Below are 22,565 nucleotides of genomic sequence, written 5' to 3'. Positions count from 1 at the left end.
CGCGCATCGATCGCGAACGCGAGCGCCGGCCAATGGCGCGCGCCGCCGGCGCGCCGTCGGCGCGCGCCATTGGCCGGCGGCGGGGCCGCGGCGCGCGTCAAAAGGTCCGTCGCGCATGTGCCCGCGCCATCTGGCCGGTCGCGCGTCCCGTCGACGCTCGGCCGTCTCCGGCCGATGATTGCCGAGCGCGCATTACTATTTTCAGGCACCCAAGGCACCTTCTCTTGACGGATTTTCAATAAGTGAAGAGGGCGGCGGTGAGCGCGCGCGATAGGATCGGTCATTTTTTTTTGTCGGCCTCGCGCGATCATCGGGCGGTCGATTGTTCGCCGCGAGATCCTCGACGTCGGAGAGGTAGAACACGGACGGAGGTAGGTGGTGTGCACGCGCGATAAAGCACGGAAGAAGAGGCTTCTCGGCGAGCGGGTGAACCAGGCGAAAGACGAAGAATCAAGAAGGGAGGGCGAAGAGGAGGAAAAGCACACGCGCAGCAGCGGCGGCCAGCGACAACAAGGGCGATGTCGGGCCACGTCCCGGCGACTCTCGGCGCCTGACTCGGTCGCGTCCGCACGGTACATTCCGCCGGAAGATGAGAGAGGCCCCCACGTCGCAGCGAGCAGCTGATGGCGGCCGAGCGCTCTTGCGTTGCGAGCTGCTCTTAACGTACACGTCTACCTAACGTCGTCGGGCGTCCGGGCGGCGCGAGTGGCGGTGGTGTTGGACGGCCGCCGCGCGAAAGGGACACCCAGGTAGCAGCGACTCGACACCCGCGCCCGAGTCTCGCCCTCGCGCGCATACACGTAACGCCCCGATCGTGCGGATTATTATATATCCGCATTAAGGCTCCAGACAGGATATCGCGTATACCGCTGCGTGTGCGCGCGACCACATTACTCGCGGCCATACTTACTACACGGACGTGCGCTGCTATACCAGCCGCAATCGAATCGTTTCTATTTCGTAACGGTGCTTTTTCCTTCTCTCTCTCTCTCTCTCTCTCTTTCTCTCTTTCCGTCTCTCTCGATCGGCCGATAGCTGGACTCGACGCGCGAGAACGACGACGAGCGGCGAGAGCACGACGGTGCGTGCGTGCCTGCGTGCGTGCGTGCCTGCGCGACACGCATATATCGTTGGAGAGGAGAGACCTCGACCGACCGATCAACCGACTTAACCAACGAACCAGCAGCGGCTACCCATCACCGACCGGCGCCGCCGTCGTCGATCGAATCCACCCTACGTCGTTTGTCGCGGGCGAGTCAAGGAGAGTCCCTCTCCCTTTCCTCCTGCCAAGAGGGCAGCTGCCGGTCGCCGTATTTCGCAGCGTATATATATTTGACACGGTGCCTCGCGTAAATCGCGTAGGTGGGAGAGCGGAAGAGGACGGACACGGTCGTGCGTCCGCGTGTGCGACAACGCCTAGAGATCATCGCGCCCCTTCCTCCCGGTGGTAGCCGGTGCGCGATTCGGAAATTGCGGAACCGCGAGCGTCGTCGACTGGAGGACAGGAGAGGAGAAAAAGGGAAGAATCCTCCGGACGTGTGTGTGCTATGCTCCTCGGACGCTCTCGGCGGAGCCCACTTTGTTCTCCCTCGGCGCAGAGTGAACAAGAGTGAATCGTGTTGAAGGAAGAAGGAGGAGAGAACGAACGAATGCGACGCGAGACCGTCACACGTGCATCGTGTATCAGTGTGTTCCTTTCTTTCTCGTGAAGTGCAGTGTCGTCGTCGTCGTCGTCGTCGTCGTGCAGTCGTTGTTCACGGAATGCGACCTCCTCGGGGTGAAGGTGATCTTCGTCTCTAGTCGCGAGACGATCCGTTATCTAGGGATATCTAGGAGAAAGAGACGCAGGAGCCGCTATAGCCCTCGTTGAGAGCTTTGACACATCACCAGGATAGTCTTACAGTGCCTCCGTTAATGCCAAAATGTCGTCAGGGACTTTTGTCGACCGGATAGACCCCTTCGCCAAGCGATCCCTGAAGAAGAAATCCAAGAAGTCGCAGGGTTCCTCCCGTTACCGCAATTCACAAGACGTAGAGCTCCAACAATTGCCGCTGCTTAAAGGTTAGTCTTACGTTTCTCGCTCTTGCCTTGCGAGTTGACTAAGGGAACTATAAGATGTATTGAAATTGCATAATATTCTCAAAAAATATGTTACGTAGTATTATTTAGTTATGTATGAATTACGTAGTCACGGCATGTCCTAAAATAAGCGCGAAGGCTCAAAAGAATTTACATGAGATATCAAACGCGAAAATCTTATATGATACACAAGGTTTTCCCCCAAATTCACCCTCGTCGGTTTCTATTTTAACGTCAATGTTTCAAGTAAATTATTTAGAATCTTAATTTTCCTAAACTTCAAGGATCCAAAGATGCGCATCAAAGATGTTCATCAAAGATGTTCATCAAAGATCTTTGGTTTGACTATCAAAGAAATAATGCTGCTAAAGAAGATATCCGTGGAACGTCGATGAAAGTGTCATCCAGTTTTACCGCTAGATCTCTTGTGCTTTCTGCGAGTGAAGACATAGCTCAAATATAATATCCTTGACGCCATTGAATAATTGGCAGCGAGTCTGCTGCGGTTTCTGACTTGGGCAATTGCATCGCATACATGGTACTACTACTGATAAACACACTGGCCGTTCGTTTCCTCCAACACTATTGTCTGCACTATTAATTGACGCGTTATCGAGAAACATTGCCACTATACTGACAAGAGTTTCAGAGGGCAAGCAATTTAATATATGCGACAGTTCCATGAAGATATATAACCGTTAATAGCACCTCTATTACACACGCTATCGATGATACAATTAGCACATATACATTGCGGCATAGTTGGCGTGAATCGCAAAAAAAAAAAAAAAAAAGAAATTGTTTATCGAGAACGTCACATTATGCTCGTCAGCGTGGTATCGCATCAGAGAGATAATATGAAGATAACCTCGCGCGTACAAATCGCATTCTGTACCTTCGGGAGGTACGTACGTTCCAGATTTAATCGATATTTCTCCCTCGATAATTCGAGATTTACAATCGTTTACGTGACACGTGCGTTCTTCGGGCTCGTTTAGATCGCTTAGATCGAGGATAATGAAACAATTATGACAAGTGCAGCCACTTCTTAATGACGTCTTCAAGGCCAGTTGCTTGTAATCAGTTGTGATCCTGGGATCTCGACTGGGAGCCCCAGTTTCCGCACCGCGTTCAAACGATATCCGATTAGTCTGCTACTTTGGATGGCATTCAATTGGATGCATTACTTATTATCAGTTAAACACAGACTCTTTGATTGGTCAATCGTATCTAGATATCCTAAGCACGGGTCGATATAAGTGACTGTGTCCAAATGAACCTGTGTCCCTGTAGCTTCGACGTGGATCATGTGAATGAAACTTACACAATCCATGATCGATGAGGGCATTAACAACCTCAGCTTCGTCAAAGATGCTCCGGACAATTGGGATTTTTCGTTCCAAAGAACATCGATACATTTTCCATTTTGCAGTATCTGAAAATCACACATATTAGAACATATTAAAATCTGCGATTAATTATTACTTAGCACTCGATTATAGCAGCCATTTCGATCTTAACGCCAAATGCTTGTTAATGCAATGTGTCTAGTGACTCTTGATCATTAGCGAGAAAGTTAAAAGAAGGAGCAAAAGATGTACTTAAAATTTTTTCTTTCGAATTTCGATCGCGTATCTCTCTCGGGCGAGAAAAATAATTTTGCATATTTATGCGCGTTTACGCCTAGTCTATTCAATTACAAATATCGGACACTTGTGGGCGTGGAAGCCACAGGATTAACTGGAAAAGTCCAGCGAGTGGAAAAAACTATAATAAATTCCGGTTTTTATTGTTCCGGACTTTACCCAATAAAATAAATCGGCATAAACTAAAACGATAATATTAATGTATAAGATTAAATTACTTATATTTATATAACTAATAATTAATGTGTAAGATTGAAATACTTACATTTATACAACTTTATGCAAAAAGATTTTTTGCTTTGATTAGGAAATCAATATAATATAATAGTCTTTTTTAATTCAAATTAATACGTGAAATTTTTAAGACAACTTTGGAGATACTTTTTTATTTTACTTTTTTTATTATTAATTTTTATACTAATTTTTAGTTTATAATAAGAAAAATATAATAATGACAAAATTAAAAATTTTTATCAATTTTTATAGACATGATTTGCGTTGATTTTCCAATATTTAACAAAAAACTAACTTATTTGCAACATTAATTCCTGATTTATTGTAGATTTTATTTTGAATAAAACTTCAATTAAAAAACTCTCAATTGACGAATATTGATAAAAAAATAAATATTTTTTTATTTATTTTGACATTTTTAATAGAAAAGATCAGTTTTTGCCGGCTTTTACTGTTGGCATTTTATCCAAACAATGTGGAATTTTGAAATATTTGTTATGTTCGATTTTGAAAAATTTTTTTTACGAAAAATATGGTAGATAATAAACTATTATATGGTATCTTTGTCGATTGTTGATTTTGTGTTGATCTCAAAACTACGAAATATATATAGCAATTACAAAACATTATCATGCATTCATAAGCGTTAAAAGGCTGCGATGATGTAATTAATTACTCCAAATTAATTACTTCAAAAGCTACAGTTTATAAATTAATTTATTATTACTACTATAATTATTACTACTATAATGTATAATTAATTAAAAGTAACAATACAATTTATGAAATTAATTGAGATATATCTTAATTCAAGATATATCTCTTAATCGATACATATGCGTAATCGGATACATGCACGCTAAAATCAATTTTTTTCGAAATTGCAACCGAAGAAAATTTGTTTCTACAATTTTTGCTCATTCTTTCACGTCCTTGTCGATTGTGTCTCACATTTAGTAAACCTATCGAATACTCATTTACCGGGTATCTTGTATATATGTCGTTTACACACGCAATACACGTATCAACGTATTATGTCATGCGAGAGAAGCCACGTCGAGGTTATCCACATGTGGCTGTACACTGTTTAATCAATCAAACTCGCTTAAAAATAAATATAAAGATTGAAAATCCAAGAGACAATGGTGACGATAAGAAGAGGAAGTAAGAAGAAAAACATGATTTTGAAATGTCCAACGTTACCTACTCCTTATTGTATATCCTTTGATGAAAATACGCATATGAAATATATTCGCGCTGCGTCCGCGAATATGACAGATGTGTGACACGTGTGATTTTGGAAGACGCGTGACATGTGATCAGCTGCGTCTCACAATTGCCGCCGTATCGCTGGGGAACATCAAATATAAAAATTAAAACACCGCTCTCAAACACGCTAAGTTTTCCTCTTTTAACGTGTCGTTCCTTAAAAAAAAAAATCTTTTCTATAACTTATCTCCTCCATTGAATTATCCGCAAGTATCGCAACAAAATACATGACTAGTAATATTTAAATAAAAATGTGTGTGTACGTGTTAGATATTTCAACCACAATCCACGAGAGATTTACAGCCGGTAATCAATTACACTCGACAATGTACGCAAAGTACGACCAGAATGCGCGGATTTAATTTCGTTGAATTTGTGTCTAGGATATCCAGCGGCGTCGTCGGGCTTATGCGAAGGAGAGAACCCACGATTGTCACGCGAGATGAACTTAAGAGATCACTACTGTGATCCTGAGAGCGATGTGACGCTTCTAGTCTGCGCGACATAGTATTTAAGTACGTAATTCCGCCACGTGTAGCCGAGAATTCCCGTCGATGTCGTGCATCCATCGTACCGCCATCTGAACAAAGCCGTATCGAGGGGAACTAAAAACATAGCGGCTTTTATGGGGAGCTTGGAAGAAAAAGCTACACTGCCACCGATCGACTAAAGATGATATTAATGACATATGGGAGAGAAGGAAATGTTCAATTTTTTATCTGTCATACTTTTTTTTCACCCACTTTTTTTCAATGCAAAGTTTGTCAATGTACGAAAAAAAATTTTTTTTTTATTACACTCATCAACGAACTAATTTTTTATCTTTTTTTTTTGTTTCCATATCTGTTTGCCCGTCTTACAATGTGTTCTTTCTTAAATAAGCATTAATGCAATCAGCGCTGATAATGAGACGCATGTGCGTATGATTATTACATCGAGATAATTAACATATCGCGAATGTTGATTAGCGAAGGAAGCATGATAGTGTTGAACATAAAATGGAAGGTGTGTCAAAAGGAGGGAACGATTGGTGATCAATCGAAATAAAGAAGAACCGAGAGAGAAAAAGGCAATGTCAGACCTGTTAATTAACTGTGAGATAAGAATCGTGGGCAAAGTATCAAAGTATCTCTATCCCGTGTCAATATTACGTATAGTGCGTAAATCGACGCGGAATTCGCTATCACTCCCGACCAGAATTCTCGAACCAGTATTCCTGTTCTCTCTTGAGAACACGCCTTTTTTTCCTGAGACTACGGATGCGTATTTAAATTATTCCAAGACTTATGCGATCAGAAAATATGCAAACTCGTTCCAGGAAAGCAACTCTTCGAAATAATCGAGCGGGTATTCTAAATTCTTCTCTTCCAACTCCTTTTTCCCGTGATTTCTTGACACTTTAGAGTTGATTGTCTCGCACAATAAAAATCAGAATCTGCCATTTCTTTCCAAATAACTCTTTAGATATTTCTGCGATATAATTAATATTTTATAAGTGTGACATAACACTTTGCTTGAAAAAAACACCTAGCACGATATTTACTTAACTTATCACAGTTGTTTTCTCGTCGGTGAGGAAGAAGTGGGAAAAAATATATATATAATTTAAAAATTTTTTGTCCTCTTAAATTTATGGGCAGCTTCTTCTCTTCAGTTTTTTCTCCTTTTTCTGTATTTTTTAAAAATGATGTGGAATTTTGCAATTTCGCGAAAATGCTAAGAATTTTCTAGGATATTTAAATTTTTCGAACATACGCCGCAGTAGCGGTCAAACGACTCACTCTTCCACTCTACTGGTTGACCCACAAATCCATAGCATGGATTTTAACGCGGCACGAATACAGGCCTCCACCTTGCAGCAGACGATGTCGTTCACCTTTGCCAGTAAAACGGCAACAATCTCTTTTGCTCCTTCTCTTCCTTCAAACAGTTATTTCTTTCGATATCATTCAAACTGTGGATTCTAACATTGATAGAAACTTAAATAATTTTTTTACGAAAATATTCTACCTGTTTTCATATTTTATCTCTCCTTATATGTGTGTAATATTCGAGATAATTTTATTCCAAGTTCCACTTACATATCTTTCTTTACATGTTTTCTATAGGAAAATTAAAGATCGTTCTATGTTTTGCATTTTCTCCTCAATTTTTCTTGAGATATTTCTTATCGCTCTTTTACACTTGATATTATATATTAAATTTTATTTAATCTGTAATTAACTTTGTAATTTATTTCTTGTATCTATTTTTGTTGTACTTAATTACGTTTTTTTGGTGGAAAAAAATGTCGACGTTTCTCCAATTAGATAAGCAATAAATCGCAAAAATATACATGGAAAGGGAATCCGTAATTCCACCGTAATAAATTCGAATATGAAAAGTCTAATCAGCATTAATTTCACAAGCGAATTGAGTCAAAAGGCACGAAGGTTCTTTCCCAATAATTTACAAGGTTCGTTAATCAAATTATGAATTTACGTTTTGCAAGATAACAAAGTGTAAACAGCCGAGCGCGCATTTATCTTTTTATGATGTGAATATTTTTACGGAATAAAACTCGCATTATAAAGTGCCCGTAGTTTTTCCAATCGGAGTTGACTCTAATCATAAGTTGATACTATCCTTTTATCTCTCTGTCTACATTGCAGCCACAATTGCAAACACATATATCTGTGAAGAGAGATATACAAAATTTATCTGTCGGATGAATCTATCTATCAAATAAATTGTTGATAAAGTCCAATCGAAAAATGTTATAAGTACATTATTTTATATGTAATAATTTACATGAGATTGATTTTATAATATGATATAATTTTCAATATATAAATGTTAATTATGCAACGCACGAATTAAATTTACTTAATATTATTAAACGTTATGCATGAAATAAATTTTGTGCTACTTTAGGAAACAACGTGGCAATAGCAACATTGTTTCCTTCTCGAATTGAAGAATATATTTTATTCGATAAATAACTTTCTTAAGGAAAGGAATAACTTTTCTTAAGGACGAAGAAATATTTGAGCTCGTTTTTCGACTTTAGCGAGTTTTACGTGTCGCTATCGATTCGAAACAACCAAGTGCAATAAATTATCGTGCATATCGAGCATTGCATAGCGCGAAATGACATTACCGCTCGTAAACAGCGACAGGTGAGTGGAAACAAATAGAAGTGGGAGTCAAGTTCAGTATATATTCATGAATCCAAGTTGTGTGGTTCAGTGTCCAGAATTTACGTGTGTGTAGGATTTTAGTAGTACTCATAAAAATTACCACATTTCAACGTAGTACTTGTGAAATATCCCGTCTACAAATTATACTTTCGAAACTAGTATATCCTTATTCAGAGGTTTCCCCATATATTGTTTGCAATAAAAAATATATGTAAAGCTTACCTCAATTCATTATCATTTTCTACGCAATAACAAAATTGCAACACAATGTAATTACTCCATTCCGCAAATAAGAAATGCACCGTGTCCTATGATTATTGTTTATCTGTATGGTAATAAAAATTGCTACGGAATATCTGCAACGGAATATCTGAAATCCAAACTGCGATGCAGGTTGGCAAGAGTTCATATACATTATTTATTCTGTAGATTTTCTTTTCATTCCTCTTCGCTCTCTTTGCGATCTTATCCCTCGATAGATCCTTATCCTCAGATTTTCGAGTTAGAATTCATCTCTAAAAATTCCAGAAGGTCGTCGCCGCAATATTTTCATCGTGATACGTTTTTTTTATACCCAACTTTTTCGATACATCGGATGACACTTCGACCCGTATTGTTACTTTACCGTCCCGATATATCGTTGCCATCAGAAAAAGGGAGACAGAGAAAGAGAGAGAGCGAGAGAACTATAGCTCAATGACACGCTTGAATACTGTGCAAATTGAGTGAAGGAGTGCGGCGAGTTAATCTCTCTCACTCGAGAAACAAATTCCCACGAATGATGCCTCATTCTGTTGATCTGTTAAATTTTGAAAATCCAAGATACATCCAAGAACTTATCGCGCCGAATGTTTTGATCTCTCGAAAGTTAGTGCTTTACTTTTAATATTTCGATGTGTGTTATATTAAATAATTTACTAAATAATTCTAAGGTTTCAGAAGGATTCTTCATGAATCATATATTTTTTCCGAAAATCTGGCATATTTTTTTCTTGAAAGTTTCAGGAAATTCATTAAGAAATATTATAATTACAATTAAACTTGAAATAAGACAATTATTATCAAATTTTTGCAAAAGGAACGTGAAATTGATACCTCGTATTTTTCCTTCTTTTTTCTTTATATTTAATTGTCAAAATTTCTCTCCCTCCTTCCCTCTCTCCCACATAACTGTCTTTTGGATTAGAAACTATAGAATTTTTGAATCTTTTATCAATTATATTGTAATTCTGAACATGGAATATTAACTTTGCAAAAATATAAACAATGAGAGCTATTGATGAAGAAAGTTAAAATGTATTTCTCTTCGATAAAAGTATCATCAAATACCTTGTAACTTTTCAGTCCCTGACGCATAAGTCTTATTCTTGAAACATAATTCTTGAAAACATCAAATTAAATTTTTAACTGGATCACTCTCTCTCTCTCTCTCTCTCTCTCTCTCTCTCTCTCTCTCTCTCTTTCTTAGACAAAAATTTTATTAAAATAAATTTGAATTTCACTTATATCTAGCTCATTTGATATTGATAATAGTATACACAGTAAAAAATTGTGCGTCCATATGTTAAAATTTTCTTGTCTTTTGACCACGTTTTGATTAGTACTTTAATGTAAAATTAACATACGACTTGTATATTATTATTTTTATAACGTTTTCAGATGTTACATTTATGTCAACTTCATAACTTAACACTTTGTATATGTCTCTTAGAAATGATATTATTTTGAGTATTTTTAACATAATCACTTTAAAGAAACAACATATCTCAAAGTCAGTTTAATATTCTAAGAAAGGTTAAAGTAAATCTTCAAATAATCTTTGACATACAACTTTGACATCTATTAGAAGTTAGCCCCCCACTTTTCGAATTAATAAATTTTAACGGTTGTGCTGAATTGTGCTAGGTTTGTGCTATATTGTGCTCGAATATTATAACTATAATATGAAAAATACGAAAGAAAATGAAGAAAAACGAATTTTTAGGTCAGCCCCCCACTTTTCGTTTTTTTCAATTTTTGCGATTGTGCTGAATTGTGCTAAGTTGTGCTAACATTGTGCTAAAATATTATTTAAAAAAAATAATAACAAAAAAAGTTACGATGAAAAAATCATTTTTAGATAATATTGATTTTTTTATCATAACTTTTTTTTTAATTATCCGCTGACGATAATATTGCATATCTGAATTGTGCTAGCCTAGCACAAGTCAGCACAACTTTCGGTTTCTCCAGCACAGCGATATCAAGGGCACTTTACTCTTGAGCGCGAGTCCTTGCGCTCGGATTCTATGTCCGTAATTCGGCTTTTCAATTGTCCGATGAAGATAATATTGCATATCTGAGTTGTGCTAGCCTAGCACAAGTCAGCACAACTGTCGATTTCTCCAGCACAGCGATATCAAGGGCACTTTACTCTTGAGCGCGAGTCCTTGCGCTCGGATTCTATGTCCGTAATTCGGCTTTTCAATTGTCCGATGAAGATAATATTGCATATCTGAGTTGTGCTAGCCTAGCACAAGTCAGCACAACTGTCGATTTCTCCAGCACAGCGATATCAAGGGCACTTTACTCTTGAGCGCGAGTCCTTGCGCTCGGATTCTATGTCCGTAATTCGGCTCGCGCTCAAGAGTAAAGTGCCTTTGATATCGCTGTGCTGGAGAAATCAACAGTTGTGCTGACTTGTGCTAGGCTAGCACAACTCAGATATGCAATATTATCTTCATCGGACAATTGAAAAGCCGAATTACGGACATAGAATCCGAGCGCAAGGACTCGCGCTCAAGAGTAAAGTGCCCTTGATATCGCTGTGCTGGAGAAATCGACAGTTGTGCTGACTTGTGCTAGGCTAGCACAACTCAGATATGCAATATTATCTTCATCGGACAATTGAAAAGCCGAATTACGGACATGGAATCCGAGCGCAAGGACTCGCGCTCAAGAGTAAAGTGCCCTTGATATCGCTGTGCTGGAGAAATCGACAGTTGTGCTGACTTGTGCTAGGCTAGCACAACTCAGATATGCAATATTATCTTCATCGGACAATTGAAAAGCCGAATTACGGACATAGAATCCGAGCGCAAGGACTCGCGCTCAAGAGTAAAGTGCCCTTGATATCGCTGTGCTGGAGAAATCGACAGTTGTGCTGACTTGTGCTAGGCTAGCACAACTCAGATATGCAATATTATCTTCATCGGACAATTGAAAAGCCGAATTACGGACATAGAATCCGAGCGCAAGGACTCGCGCTCAAGAGTAAAGTGCCCTTGATATCGCTGTGCTGGAGAAACCGAAAGTTGTGCTGACTTGTGCTAGGCTAGCACAATTCAGATATGCAATATTATCGTCAGCGGATAATTAAAAAAAAAGTTATGATAAAAAAATCAATATTATCTAAAAATGATTTTTTCATCGTAACTTTTTTTGTTATTATTTTTTTTAAATAATATTTTAGCACAATGTTAGCACAACTTAGCACAATTCAGCACAATCGCAAAAATTGAAAAAAACGAAAAGTGGGGGGCTGACCTAAAAATTCGTTTTTCCTCATTTTCTTTCGTATTTTTCATATTATGGTTATAATATTCGAGCACAATATAGCACAAACCTAGCACAATTCAGTACAACCGTTAAAATTTATTAATTCGAAAAGTGGGGGGCTAACTTCTAATAGATAACTTTGACATACAAAATAATCAAATTTACTAAAATCAAATGTTTCTATTACAAATAATGTAAGTTAAAATAATAACTACTATATGTTAATGTCCTACAACAATTCTTACGAGTTATTGTAACTATTTTTTCATGTAATTTTTAATTAATTTGTATGTTATTTTGATGTTATTTGTATGTTGCTTTTACATTACACTTAAAGTCACAATAACAAAAATAAATGTAAAATATCGTGTCAATTATTTAACATTTCTAGTTTGTCAATAAATAACATACGGCGAATGAGTTATTTTAACTTAAATTTTAGAGTGGACTCTCTGGGACATGTGAGAAATATTATAATCAACATTTTATTTTTTACTGTGTACTCTTAAGTCTCTTCTATAGTTTTTTATTTGCATAAATATTAATACATTTTTGAAACATATAAATTAATAATTGCAATTTTTTTTAAACAAAGTAAGAAAAAGCATTTCGCGCATGCACGTGTTGAGGAAAATTGGTTTTCCGAAGTAAGGAATGCAGTCACGATGTGCAGAGACCATTACGTCAGAAGTAAACACAATTTAATTATGCGTCATGCACAAGTGGGAGCGTTAATAGTGTTCTTTGCTCGGAACACTATTAACTCCTCTCGCGCATTGGAGTCCCATTCCGGTCCATATTAAGAAAGAGAAGAGCGCGAGAATCAAATGTAAGGATGACTAACGGGAGGGAAATAATTCCAAGGATCCTTTCCTTTTAATATTGAGACGAAATATAATACAAGATGCTGATAAAATGTTGAGATTTCCATAAATTTTGTAGACGTAGTTTTTGATTAATATGATACAATATTTTTTGTCTTTTAAATTGAAAAAACAATATTCAGATTGCGTCAGAGCCATCAAGGTTGAAATGTTTTTTCGAGAAATTTCAAGGATGAAAACAAACGACGGATTATTATCTGTTTACCTCTCTGAATGGATTTTTATAATAATTAAATTTCAGTTAAATTCGATCATCAAATATTTAATATTTTAGTAAGACGTGCACGCATAAGTATGTTTTTTGTCTAATTGTCGGCCACGGTCATTGTCAAGATCAGAAGAAGGATGTGAATGTGCGATGGCAGAGCGAGGGAGAAAGAAAAAAATAGAGAGAAAGAGAGAGAGAGCAGGCGAAACGAACACCGTTCACACGATCAGCTGCATAATGCACCGATAAAAAGTATCATTCGTACTGCATTAATCAGTCACGTGTGCAAAAAATTGTCGATTGTTAAATATGCAGCAGAGTATCGCGTTATACGCTTCCCGGACAGCCGTTTTTATTCGATACAAATGAAGTCGATCGACGCTAGAATATATTATATTACTAGAAAATTATTCCGTGGCACGAATCTTTTATATTAAATTGCGTTTTCGACTTGTTTATGAGGATAAAACTTTTTTTTGTCATCAATTTTATGTACGTGAGAAATATTAATTTAACCACAATACAATATGAATTTATTTATAATGAGATATCTCTCTCTCTCTTTCTCATTATAATTTCCACGAGTTCAATATCCGTTGCTATAGATATGCTGCTATAAATGTTATGGATAGACGGACAATGTATGTACCCCTTACGTCACTTGTTGCAATGCAATCATCGTAACAAGAAGAAGAATCGTAGGAATCAGTTTTGCGCAATTGCGTTGTCAAAATTATATCTTTTACATTAATAACTATGTATAATTATAAAGTAACTAAATATTTATATCCTTTTCCTTCAACCGAGTATTTTTGCTAGAAGGGAAAAACATGTTTTTGATATGTGCTATGCAACACATTACGTTATATACGATATACATTAAATAACAATGTAAATTTATACAGTTTTCCTTTAAAAAATATGAAAAAAAAAGCGTAGGATGGGGAGAACGAGTGAGGGAGACGGGAATGCGAGAAAGAAAAACGTCGTGGGAGAAAAGAAAAAGGGGGGAAGCAACCAGGAGGAGAAAATTCGTAGAACGGGAAGATCAAAGAGGAAGAGAGAAGAAAGCGAAGCACAGACGACGACGATGATGACGACACCGGGAGTGGACAAAGCGAAAGAGTGAGAGAGCGAGACGAGGAAGGGAGGGATAAGGGTTGGAAAGGGGGCGAAGAGGCTACCTGACGGAACCCCCAGAGAAGCGGTGGAAGTATTGATCCGGAATGTCGGCGACCACCTGCCCGGAACGCGCGCTCTTCTACTCCTTCGCCACTCGGTCTCTCCTCCCTCTTCTGGCGGTTCTCTCCCCCCTCCCCCTCCCCCTCTTCTCGTTTACCTCTTCCTCCTCTTTTCCTCGCCCCTCGCTTTTCTCCTACCTTGTTTTCCCATTTCTCCTCTTCCGTCTCAATCCCTTCGCATTTTTTTGCTCTTCTTTTTTATCTTCCTGTTTAAATCTTATTTATTAGTTTTTCGTCGCATCGATTCCATGTAATTTATATATATTTATGTGTTTTTTAATTTACTTAATGGTATTTTTATTTCAGTTTTTATCTCTTTTTTTTTATCTCTTCTCTTTTTTACTGCCGGACTTTTTTCTCTTCATTTATTCACCTACTCTTGCTCTTTCTTTCTCGTTCTATGGATAATCTATCACCCTCGTATTTCGTGGCATAATTTACCACCGAATTGCTCTTGGCGTTCGGTCGATCTCAATTCCGACAACCGCGACGGCTCCCCTCGCGAATGAATTCACACTTTTGCACCAGACGAACATTGATTTGTCCGGCTTGTTTGAATGATAAATAAATTGCACCGGTGAGATTAGGAAAATGATTTATGTATAAATAAATTACATACAAAAACAAATTATTTTTATACAAATATTTATAGCATTTCAATAGTTCTCGTTCCGATGAATGACGAAAAAAAATAATAAGACTCAGCGAGACAAATAACAATATGTAAAGTCGCACTTTCTGATAAATCCCACGCGGATTTTGATGGAATTTTAAAAATTAAAAAAAAAATGTGAGCTTCAATTATACATATGTAAGCAAATCTATTTGAGCCGTAGGAAAGGTAGAAACGCAGAAAATAGTTCTGTACGAGCAGGTGTGTGGATAATGTTCTTATCCTTCCTCGATCTTGCGGTGGCGCGTCGCCGCAAGGTGCAGGCACTCTTAGTGAAGGTAACGTCGCGTTATGAATGAAATTATAAATATGTGCATGCTAGATGATCGCGCGCACGTAACGCCGAGGGAGAACGAACGAACGAACGAACGGGGGCGAGACGCGAGCGTAACGCTATTTTTGGAGTCCTTCGCGACTCGACGCCGCCGATTCTCTCGTTGCTCTTCGACCTTCCTCCCCCCTCTCCTCTCTCTCCCCCTCCCCCCTCTCTTTTTCACTCTCTCGTCTTCTCTCTCTCTCTCTCTCTCTCTCTCTCTCTCTCTCGTCTTCTTTCTCTCTCTCTCTCTGTCTCTCTCTCTCTCTCTCTCTCTCTCTCTCTCTCTCTCTCTCTCTCTTTTTCTTTCATCTTTATCTTTTTACCAGATTTAATGGAACCGTGTAAGGCCGTTCAACTGTCTCGTTCGCGCAGCTCATTCCGTTTTTCCCTATTGAAAGGAATCGCGAGGCCCTTGCGATGGAGGAATCGTGTGTCTGGCATCGATTACATCGAACCCCGGATGAAAAATTAATTACAGCCTCACCTCGTTATAGCCTGAGAGCATGACGTAAATTCACCCCGCTGTATATTATCACGCAAATAACGCGGATACTTATAATTCTAATAACGTTATTTAAGAATAATGCCGGTAAGGTCGTGCACAATGAAATTAATATAACAACGCGGACTAAATATAAATCAAAATTACTTATTTAATCGTAATTTGATTGTAATGAATCGATTTATCGAATGAATAAGGAAAATCTGACTCATCGAGACGCAAAGAGAAATGAGAAATATTTTTCAGGTATTTTTTTTTCCCCCCGAGAATAACGCGTTAAAGTTATTCACAAGTGCAAAACGAAACTCGCATCTGTAATTGCATTAATTATTACCTCGCGGATTTCTATCCATTCCATCTAATTCCATTTTCCCTCGTCTTCTATTAATCTGCGCTCTTATCCTTTACTAAATATTTTTTCCATGACATTTTCTTTTCGTTAATAAATGAAGTGATCTATGACGTGAATCGTGTCGGTTAAAAGATTAAAAAGAAGAAAAGTAATGCATGTGCCACGTGTGACAGCGATAATAAGATCGCGCCATGCGGTGCGATCTGACGTCGGCAAAATCGTCTAAATATGTCTTGGACGTGTTACAAAGCTTGTGTTGCTACGGGCGCTATTTCTACTCGCCAATTTCGAATGTCGCCATTCAAGAGTGACGACAGCAGGCACTTGCAATTGGAATGTAGAGATCAGCTTTTTCTTCTCAGACATATATATATATATGTGTGTGTATATTACATCCCGGAAAAAGATCTTGACGCATAAATATAACGCGGAGATTTTTCCCGAGGATGGCCACTTTACGTCAAGATTTATTCGTGCGACGATATTTTGCATAGGACAGTTGTTGGTTGGAGGGAAGAAGAGAGAGAGAGAGAGAGAGAGGGAGTTTGACATAATTTGATAAAGTCATTGAGGCCACGCCATATGCCATTATGAACGGAGAGACCACGCCATCATCCCTCCGAAGCGTAATGAAGCGCGCAGGAAAAACTGATTAGCTGATATGTGTGTTACCCTTTGACAGAGGATATACAGGATGCCTCGAGTCCTATATCACTTTCACTTATGAATATTTCCACAAAAAAAAAAGATAGAAGTTGCACGATTTCTTGTTCTAAAAATTTTGAGAAAATTGTTATGATTTATCAATTAAAAAAAAAATCTCTCTTTCTCTCTCTCTCTCTCTTTTTGTGTGTTATTTCTGGGTAAACATACGCTGTGGCGTAAATGGACAAAATGAGATTTAAGTAAGCAGGTTAGTGTTCACTCACTGGAAGTAACTGGTCTTATATTTTATCTTTCGTCGCACCTTGAGTCATTTTGATCCCTTAAATGCTCCGAAATATTGGTAGTCTAATGAGACTATACCGGAATTCGAGTAATTGCCCGATTGATACGCATGGAAAAAATATCTTCACCTCTTCCTAAATAGATATATTTTCGAATCGCATCAATACATGCATTTCTCTTGAATATTCGTGTTTAGGAAATTCGCGATTTAAGAAAATCCCTAATTTTGTATCTGAAAACGTAATGAAGCACAGAGTGTCTATTCCTTGGAAAAAACATGGAATTTTCATGTATTTTTTTTACACTTAGAAAAATTAGAAAATTCTCAATTTTAATGGAAATTAAAAAAAAATTCTTTCGTTGATAATTTTGCTCTTATATAACAAGTAACACAAACAGTCAGTACAAGAATTATATATGTTTAAAGTACATTACAAATATATATCTATTTTTGCATATTCAGTATCTTATTAAAATATTGAATATGCAGTATTCTACTATTCGTTATTATAAATTTTAATAATAAAAATAATGAAAATTTCATGCAAGTGAGAAATGTTTATTTTACGAGAATTATTCAATTTTTTTCAGTATAATTTACAAATCTAACACTTGAAACTTAAGAAGCTCTGTGTTTTTTCCTTTGTATGAATGAAAAACACTCAAAAACACACATGTAATAAAAAAATTTATTTTAAAAAATTATGCCAAATATCTTCAACATATTCTCTTTATCTAGAATTTTGAACACAAAAATATCCGGAAGGTTAGACAATTTTTTTTTACAAGATTTAAGTAGACACTCTGGAATATCAAACTGTGTAAATTAAAGACCAATATCGATTTGTAGAATGTGATTATCACTTAATGACAATAAGCATCAACTAACGCGATAGAAAGAATCAATGTTAATCCTAATCACCGCGTGCGTAATCTGTGGACGTTGACTCACGATTACGCGGGCGAGAGAATTCAGCAAGATCCCCCTCTCCGGATTGTGGCATCGAGTAGCTGCACACGCCGTCGACAGGCCGGCAACTGTCACGCGCGCATGTGTACAGACCTCTCTCTTTTCTGCAGGAACCATCTCTATAATCGTATTTTTTCCGACTCCTTTAAATTCGAGTGCAGAAATTTTTGCCCAATAGTACAACAGAAAATAAAGAAATTTTCTCTACATACCTTTAAGATATACCTTTTTACACAAAGAATACAGTTTATATCTCTCTTTATCGGAGATAAAAAGGATCAACATTGAAAAAATATATATACATATATCTCTTGAGATTTTGTGCACAATTTTCGCGTTATTATTATCATTATTGGCATTAATATCGAGTTTAGGTTTTTACATGATATTAAACACGTTTTTGTTTTTATTAATCTAGATTGGATTTTGCTTCGAAATTTAATAGGGGTGGGGACGATGATATTTTCTATTGAAATTACAAAGTTCTTTTTTTCTTTCACGAAGCAATACTTGAAAAATTTTAATAAATAATAAAATTCCGCTTTTTCATTTCATTTCAAGCAAATTTTAATCGGAAAGCTTGGCTGAAATTTCGTCAAAGCAGCTAAAGGAGATACTATTATTCATTTGCACAATATATTCATTGTAGCTTGTCGTGTAATAAATATCAGAATAGCTTAGATGACTTCAATTTCTATCGGCTCAATTAAATTGTTTGCTTACACATTTAGAGGCAAAAGAAAATGATAACATTTTATTGGGCCGTTATTTACGCAATAGAAAGTTAAAAATAGTGATTAAGCATTTTATTAATACGTTGTGTTCTATTAAATTGATTATTTACAATAATTAATTAGATATAAAAATATGTCATTTCTACAAGAAGAGTATTTTGAAGCTATTTTTCAATAATCATTACTACTAGTTTCTAATAAAAGTAATTGTATCAAAGAAAAAATTTATGCTCGAGATATGGATAATCAAAGATGTTAATGTTATCTATTTTTTATTACACAGATGTCAACGCTGCGGAACAAGAGGAATTATTTATCAAAAAGCTCCGCCAATGCTGCGTGGCTTTCGACTTCATGGATCCAATGGCTGATCTCAAGGGTAAAGAAATTAAACGGAGTACGCTCAATGAATTGGTGGAGTATATCACAGCAGGACGAGGTGTCCTTACTGAGCCCATTTATCCAGAAACCATCAAGATGGTATGTGATTGCTGAAAGTATGATGTCAAGATATAAGAAAGTTATTATTAGATTGGAATTGAAAATTCTGCATTTCTCGCCTTTTCTTATTAATGGGGTTGATCTTTATTTTCTTCAATATGTCATCTCTTCTGTCATGTCTTTTTCTAAGTAGAATAATTTTTGTCAAAAATTATTCTACTTAATGAAATAAATTAGAAATAATCTACTCTTGAATTCAATAATTCTTAAATAATTCTTCTGTGTATGCATGTAATAAATATAATGAATAAAATTAATGAAACACTGTTTTAATGTAATGTATTTATTAAAGGTTTCCGCAAATTTATTCCGTACGTTGCCACCGAGTGAAAACCCGGATTTCGATCCAGAAGAGGACGATCCGACCTTGGAGGCGAGTTGGCCCCATCTTCAGTTGGTCTACGAAGTCTTCCTCCGTTTTCTTGAGTCTTCAGATTTTCAGCCTGCCATTGGCAAAAAAGTTATCGACCAAAAATTTGTGTTACAGGTAGAGAATATTACTACATTTTTTAAGATATTTCTGATATAATTTGATATACTTTTTTTTAAACAAATTAATAAATACAATAGAATATAATACAGTACTGGTATCCCCAAAAATACAGAAAACGCAAGTAAATAAAAAAGTTTAGCTTTTTTAGCAGGTTTGTCCTTTAACAGTTTTGTTCATGTTCATAAAATTATTAAAATATAAAATAACAATATAAAATGTAATTTGGTAATATTTATATATGTTTTTATGCATTAAAATAACGACTTTGCTATTTCTATAAGTGATGCAATACTCTTGATTGGTACTGTAAATTAATACAATTATATGTGTTACATAATTATAATGGTATTATATAATTATATTATATTAATTATAATTATAATTGTATATTATAGTTATTGGATTTATTCGACTCGGAAGACCCGAGAGAAAGAGATTTCCTAAAAACCGTTTTGCATCGTATTTATGGCAAGTTCCTGGGTCTTAGAGCCTTTATACGCAAACAAATAAACAACATTTTTCTGAGGTATTTATTTAAATGCACAAATGGCATTTGCTATATTATACATTCTTTAAAGTATTAAATATAATTGTAATCTTTTTTATTATTATATATTCTAGGTTTGTGTATGAAACAGAACATTTCAATGGCGTCGGTGAACTTCTTGAAATTTTGGGTAGCATTATTAATGGATTTGCTCTTCCTTTAAAAGTTGAGCACAAGCAATTTTTGGTTAAGGTATGTTCTGACCATATATCATATTCTTTCCATTAAGTTATAATCTATTTTTTAGTCCTGCACTCATGAAGGGTTATCGATGTGTATATATGTGGATAAAAATTTAATATCGAGTAAATTAATACAATTATAAAAAGAGGTATTTTTGTGTTTATTTCTACAGGTGCTGTTACCATTACATAAAGTGAAATGTTTATCTCTATATCATGCGCAGTTAGCTTATTGTGTGGTGCAATTTTTGGAAAAAGACGCGACTTTAACAGAACCAGTTGTACGAGGCCTGCTTAAATTCTGGCCTAAAACGTGCAGCCAGAAGGAGGTGATGTTCCTTGGCGAAATCGAGGAAATACTGGACGTTATAGAACCTAGCCAATTTGTTAAAATACAAGAACCTTTATTCAGGCAAATCGCACGTTGCGTGTCTTCACCACACTTTCAGGTAAGCGAATCAAATAATGTAGCATTTTCAGTTAACATAAATTTAACACAAATTCATAAATATAATAAATTGTTCATTGTGTTGTTGTAGGTTGCGGAGAGAGCATTGTACTTTTGGAATAATGAGTACATAATGTCTCTAATTGAAGAAAACAATCATGTAATAATGGGAATTATGTTTCCTGCATTGTATAGAATTAGTAAAGAGCATTGGAATCAGACGATCGTTGCTCTTGTTTACAACGTTTTAAAAACGTTTATGGAGATGAACAGCAAGCTCTTTGATGAACTTACTGCCAGCTATAAGTCTGAGAGGCAAAAGTAAGTCCAAGTTTGGGAATGTTTTACTTTTTTCTTTTTAATCGGTTAAATATCTCTTCATAATTCATTGTTATCTTAAATCTGTTTAAATCCTTGAAATTATATAAACGTGTCTGCGTTTCCCTTTTACATATATATCTTTAAATTACAGAGAGAAAAAAAGGGAAAAGGAAAGAGACGAATTGTGGAAGAAACTGAGTGAATTGGAGATAGAACGACGTAACGCTCTCGAACGTAATGCTCTCACAGCTACCTCCAATAATCCAGTTCCTGCCACTAACACACCTACGACGCGAACCCGCCCCTGAGCTGGTAAGAATAATAATATAACATTAAATATAACTTAAATATATATCAAAAAATAATTCAATGTTTTATAAATATTGATTAATCTTTTATCGGTTTTTATTATAGGTCGAATTACAGTACCACGCTGCCCGATTGTTAGCTCTTAGTTTACGTCGATTGTCCATATATTACACGCAAAAATTTATTGTTGTTAGTGAAACAAAGTGTCTCACGATGGCATCCTTGACGTAATGTAATTCATTTTATTAGTTGTGACCGGTATGGTGAAATAATGGAAGCAAGAAAAAAATGCAAAAGAAAAGACAATGCACGCAATTTTATGTTTTTTTTTGACAACAATAATGACAACAATAATAACATGGCGATCATCAGTGAATTCCAAATGATTTTTATATATGTGTATATCGGGTACATTTACACTTCTGTTCTTTTTCTCGTTTAAAAATGGGGGAATGATTTCGATTGCATGATGTGTGTACTCAGTGTCGGTACGCAACAATGTGTTAGTCCCTCTTTGACTAAGATTTTGTTGCGTCTCGGTAGGACGGGACAATCGTGGTGTAAATTTCGAATGGACGAAGTTGCACGTCGTTGTGATCCTTATGTTCATTTTATGGAGGACGCGACACTTTGCGCATTCTCTCAGATGGCCAGTGTGTCGCCTCCTGACTGACCCTTGCGCTGTTTATTACTGCTCCTGATAGAGCCAGCGAGGGTGTTTGAATATATGTATCATATATTCGTATTAGCGATAACGATAATTATAACAGGTACGTAATAAATTAGGTAAAAATGAAAAACAAATATAAATATAAATATATATATATATGTATATATGTATATATACATACAAAAATGTATATATATATAAATACATATAATATGGTATATATTATTAAAGAAAAAGAAAAATATATATATATATAGTTAATGAGAGATACAAAACACAAGTCACAGACACACACGCGTACACCAAACTGCGATAAATGAGA

General features: G+C 36.5%; 1 protein-coding gene and 1 long non-coding RNA gene across 2 annotated transcripts; one reads left to right on the top strand and one right to left on the bottom strand.

The window, feature by feature from the left end:
• The first annotated feature begins 1,895 nt into the window (after window positions 1-1,895).
• LOC105252615 (serine/threonine-protein phosphatase 2A 56 kDa regulatory subunit epsilon isoform) lies at window positions 1,896-22,392 on the top strand. Its single transcript, XM_011260073.2, has 9 exons — window positions 1,896-2,061; window positions 19,056-19,252; window positions 19,566-19,760; window positions 20,162-20,292; window positions 20,388-20,505; window positions 20,669-20,944; window positions 21,035-21,264; window positions 21,416-21,576; window positions 21,679-22,392. Exons 1-8 carry the CDS (start codon window positions 1,923-1,925, stop codon window positions 21,570-21,572), a joined length of 1,443 nt encoding a protein of 480 aa, XP_011258375.1. The 5' UTR covers window positions 1,896-1,922; the 3' UTR covers window positions 21,573-21,576; window positions 21,679-22,392.
• LOC105252614 lies at window positions 2,055-5,965 on the bottom strand. Its single transcript, XR_003122680.1, has 4 exons — window positions 5,492-5,965; window positions 5,167-5,384; window positions 4,941-5,063; window positions 2,055-3,514 (listed from the first exon to the last, which is right to left on the bottom strand). It is a non-coding gene; the product is annotated as an uncharacterized LOC105252614 (long non-coding RNA).
• Window positions 22,393-22,565: the final 173 nt, after the last annotated feature.

This window comes from Camponotus floridanus, unplaced genomic scaffold (genome assembly GCF_003227725.1).
Source record: "Camponotus floridanus strain SB8 unplaced genomic scaffold, Cflo_v7.5 scaffold2, whole genome shotgun sequence".
NCBI classification, from domain to species: Eukaryota; Metazoa; Arthropoda; class Insecta; order Hymenoptera; family Formicidae; genus Camponotus; species Camponotus floridanus.
This window is presented reverse-complemented; position numbering and strand designations above follow the sequence as displayed.

What these genes read in the sequence shown, in the direction of transcription:
- LOC105252615 (XM_011260073.2), top strand. Translation starts at nt 1,923, where the DNA reads ATGTCGTCAGGGACTTTTGTCGACCGGATAGACCCCTTCGCCAAGCGA. An exon ending in ATCCAGAAACCATCAAGATG is followed by an intron (nt 19,253 to 19,565) that starts GTATGTGATTGC and finishes TATTTATTAAAG; the next exon opens with GTTTCCGCAAATTTATTCCG. An exon ending in ACAAGCAATTTTTGGTTAAG is followed by an intron (nt 20,506 to 20,668) that starts GTATGTTCTGAC and finishes TTATTTCTACAG; the next exon opens with GTGCTGTTACCATTACATAA.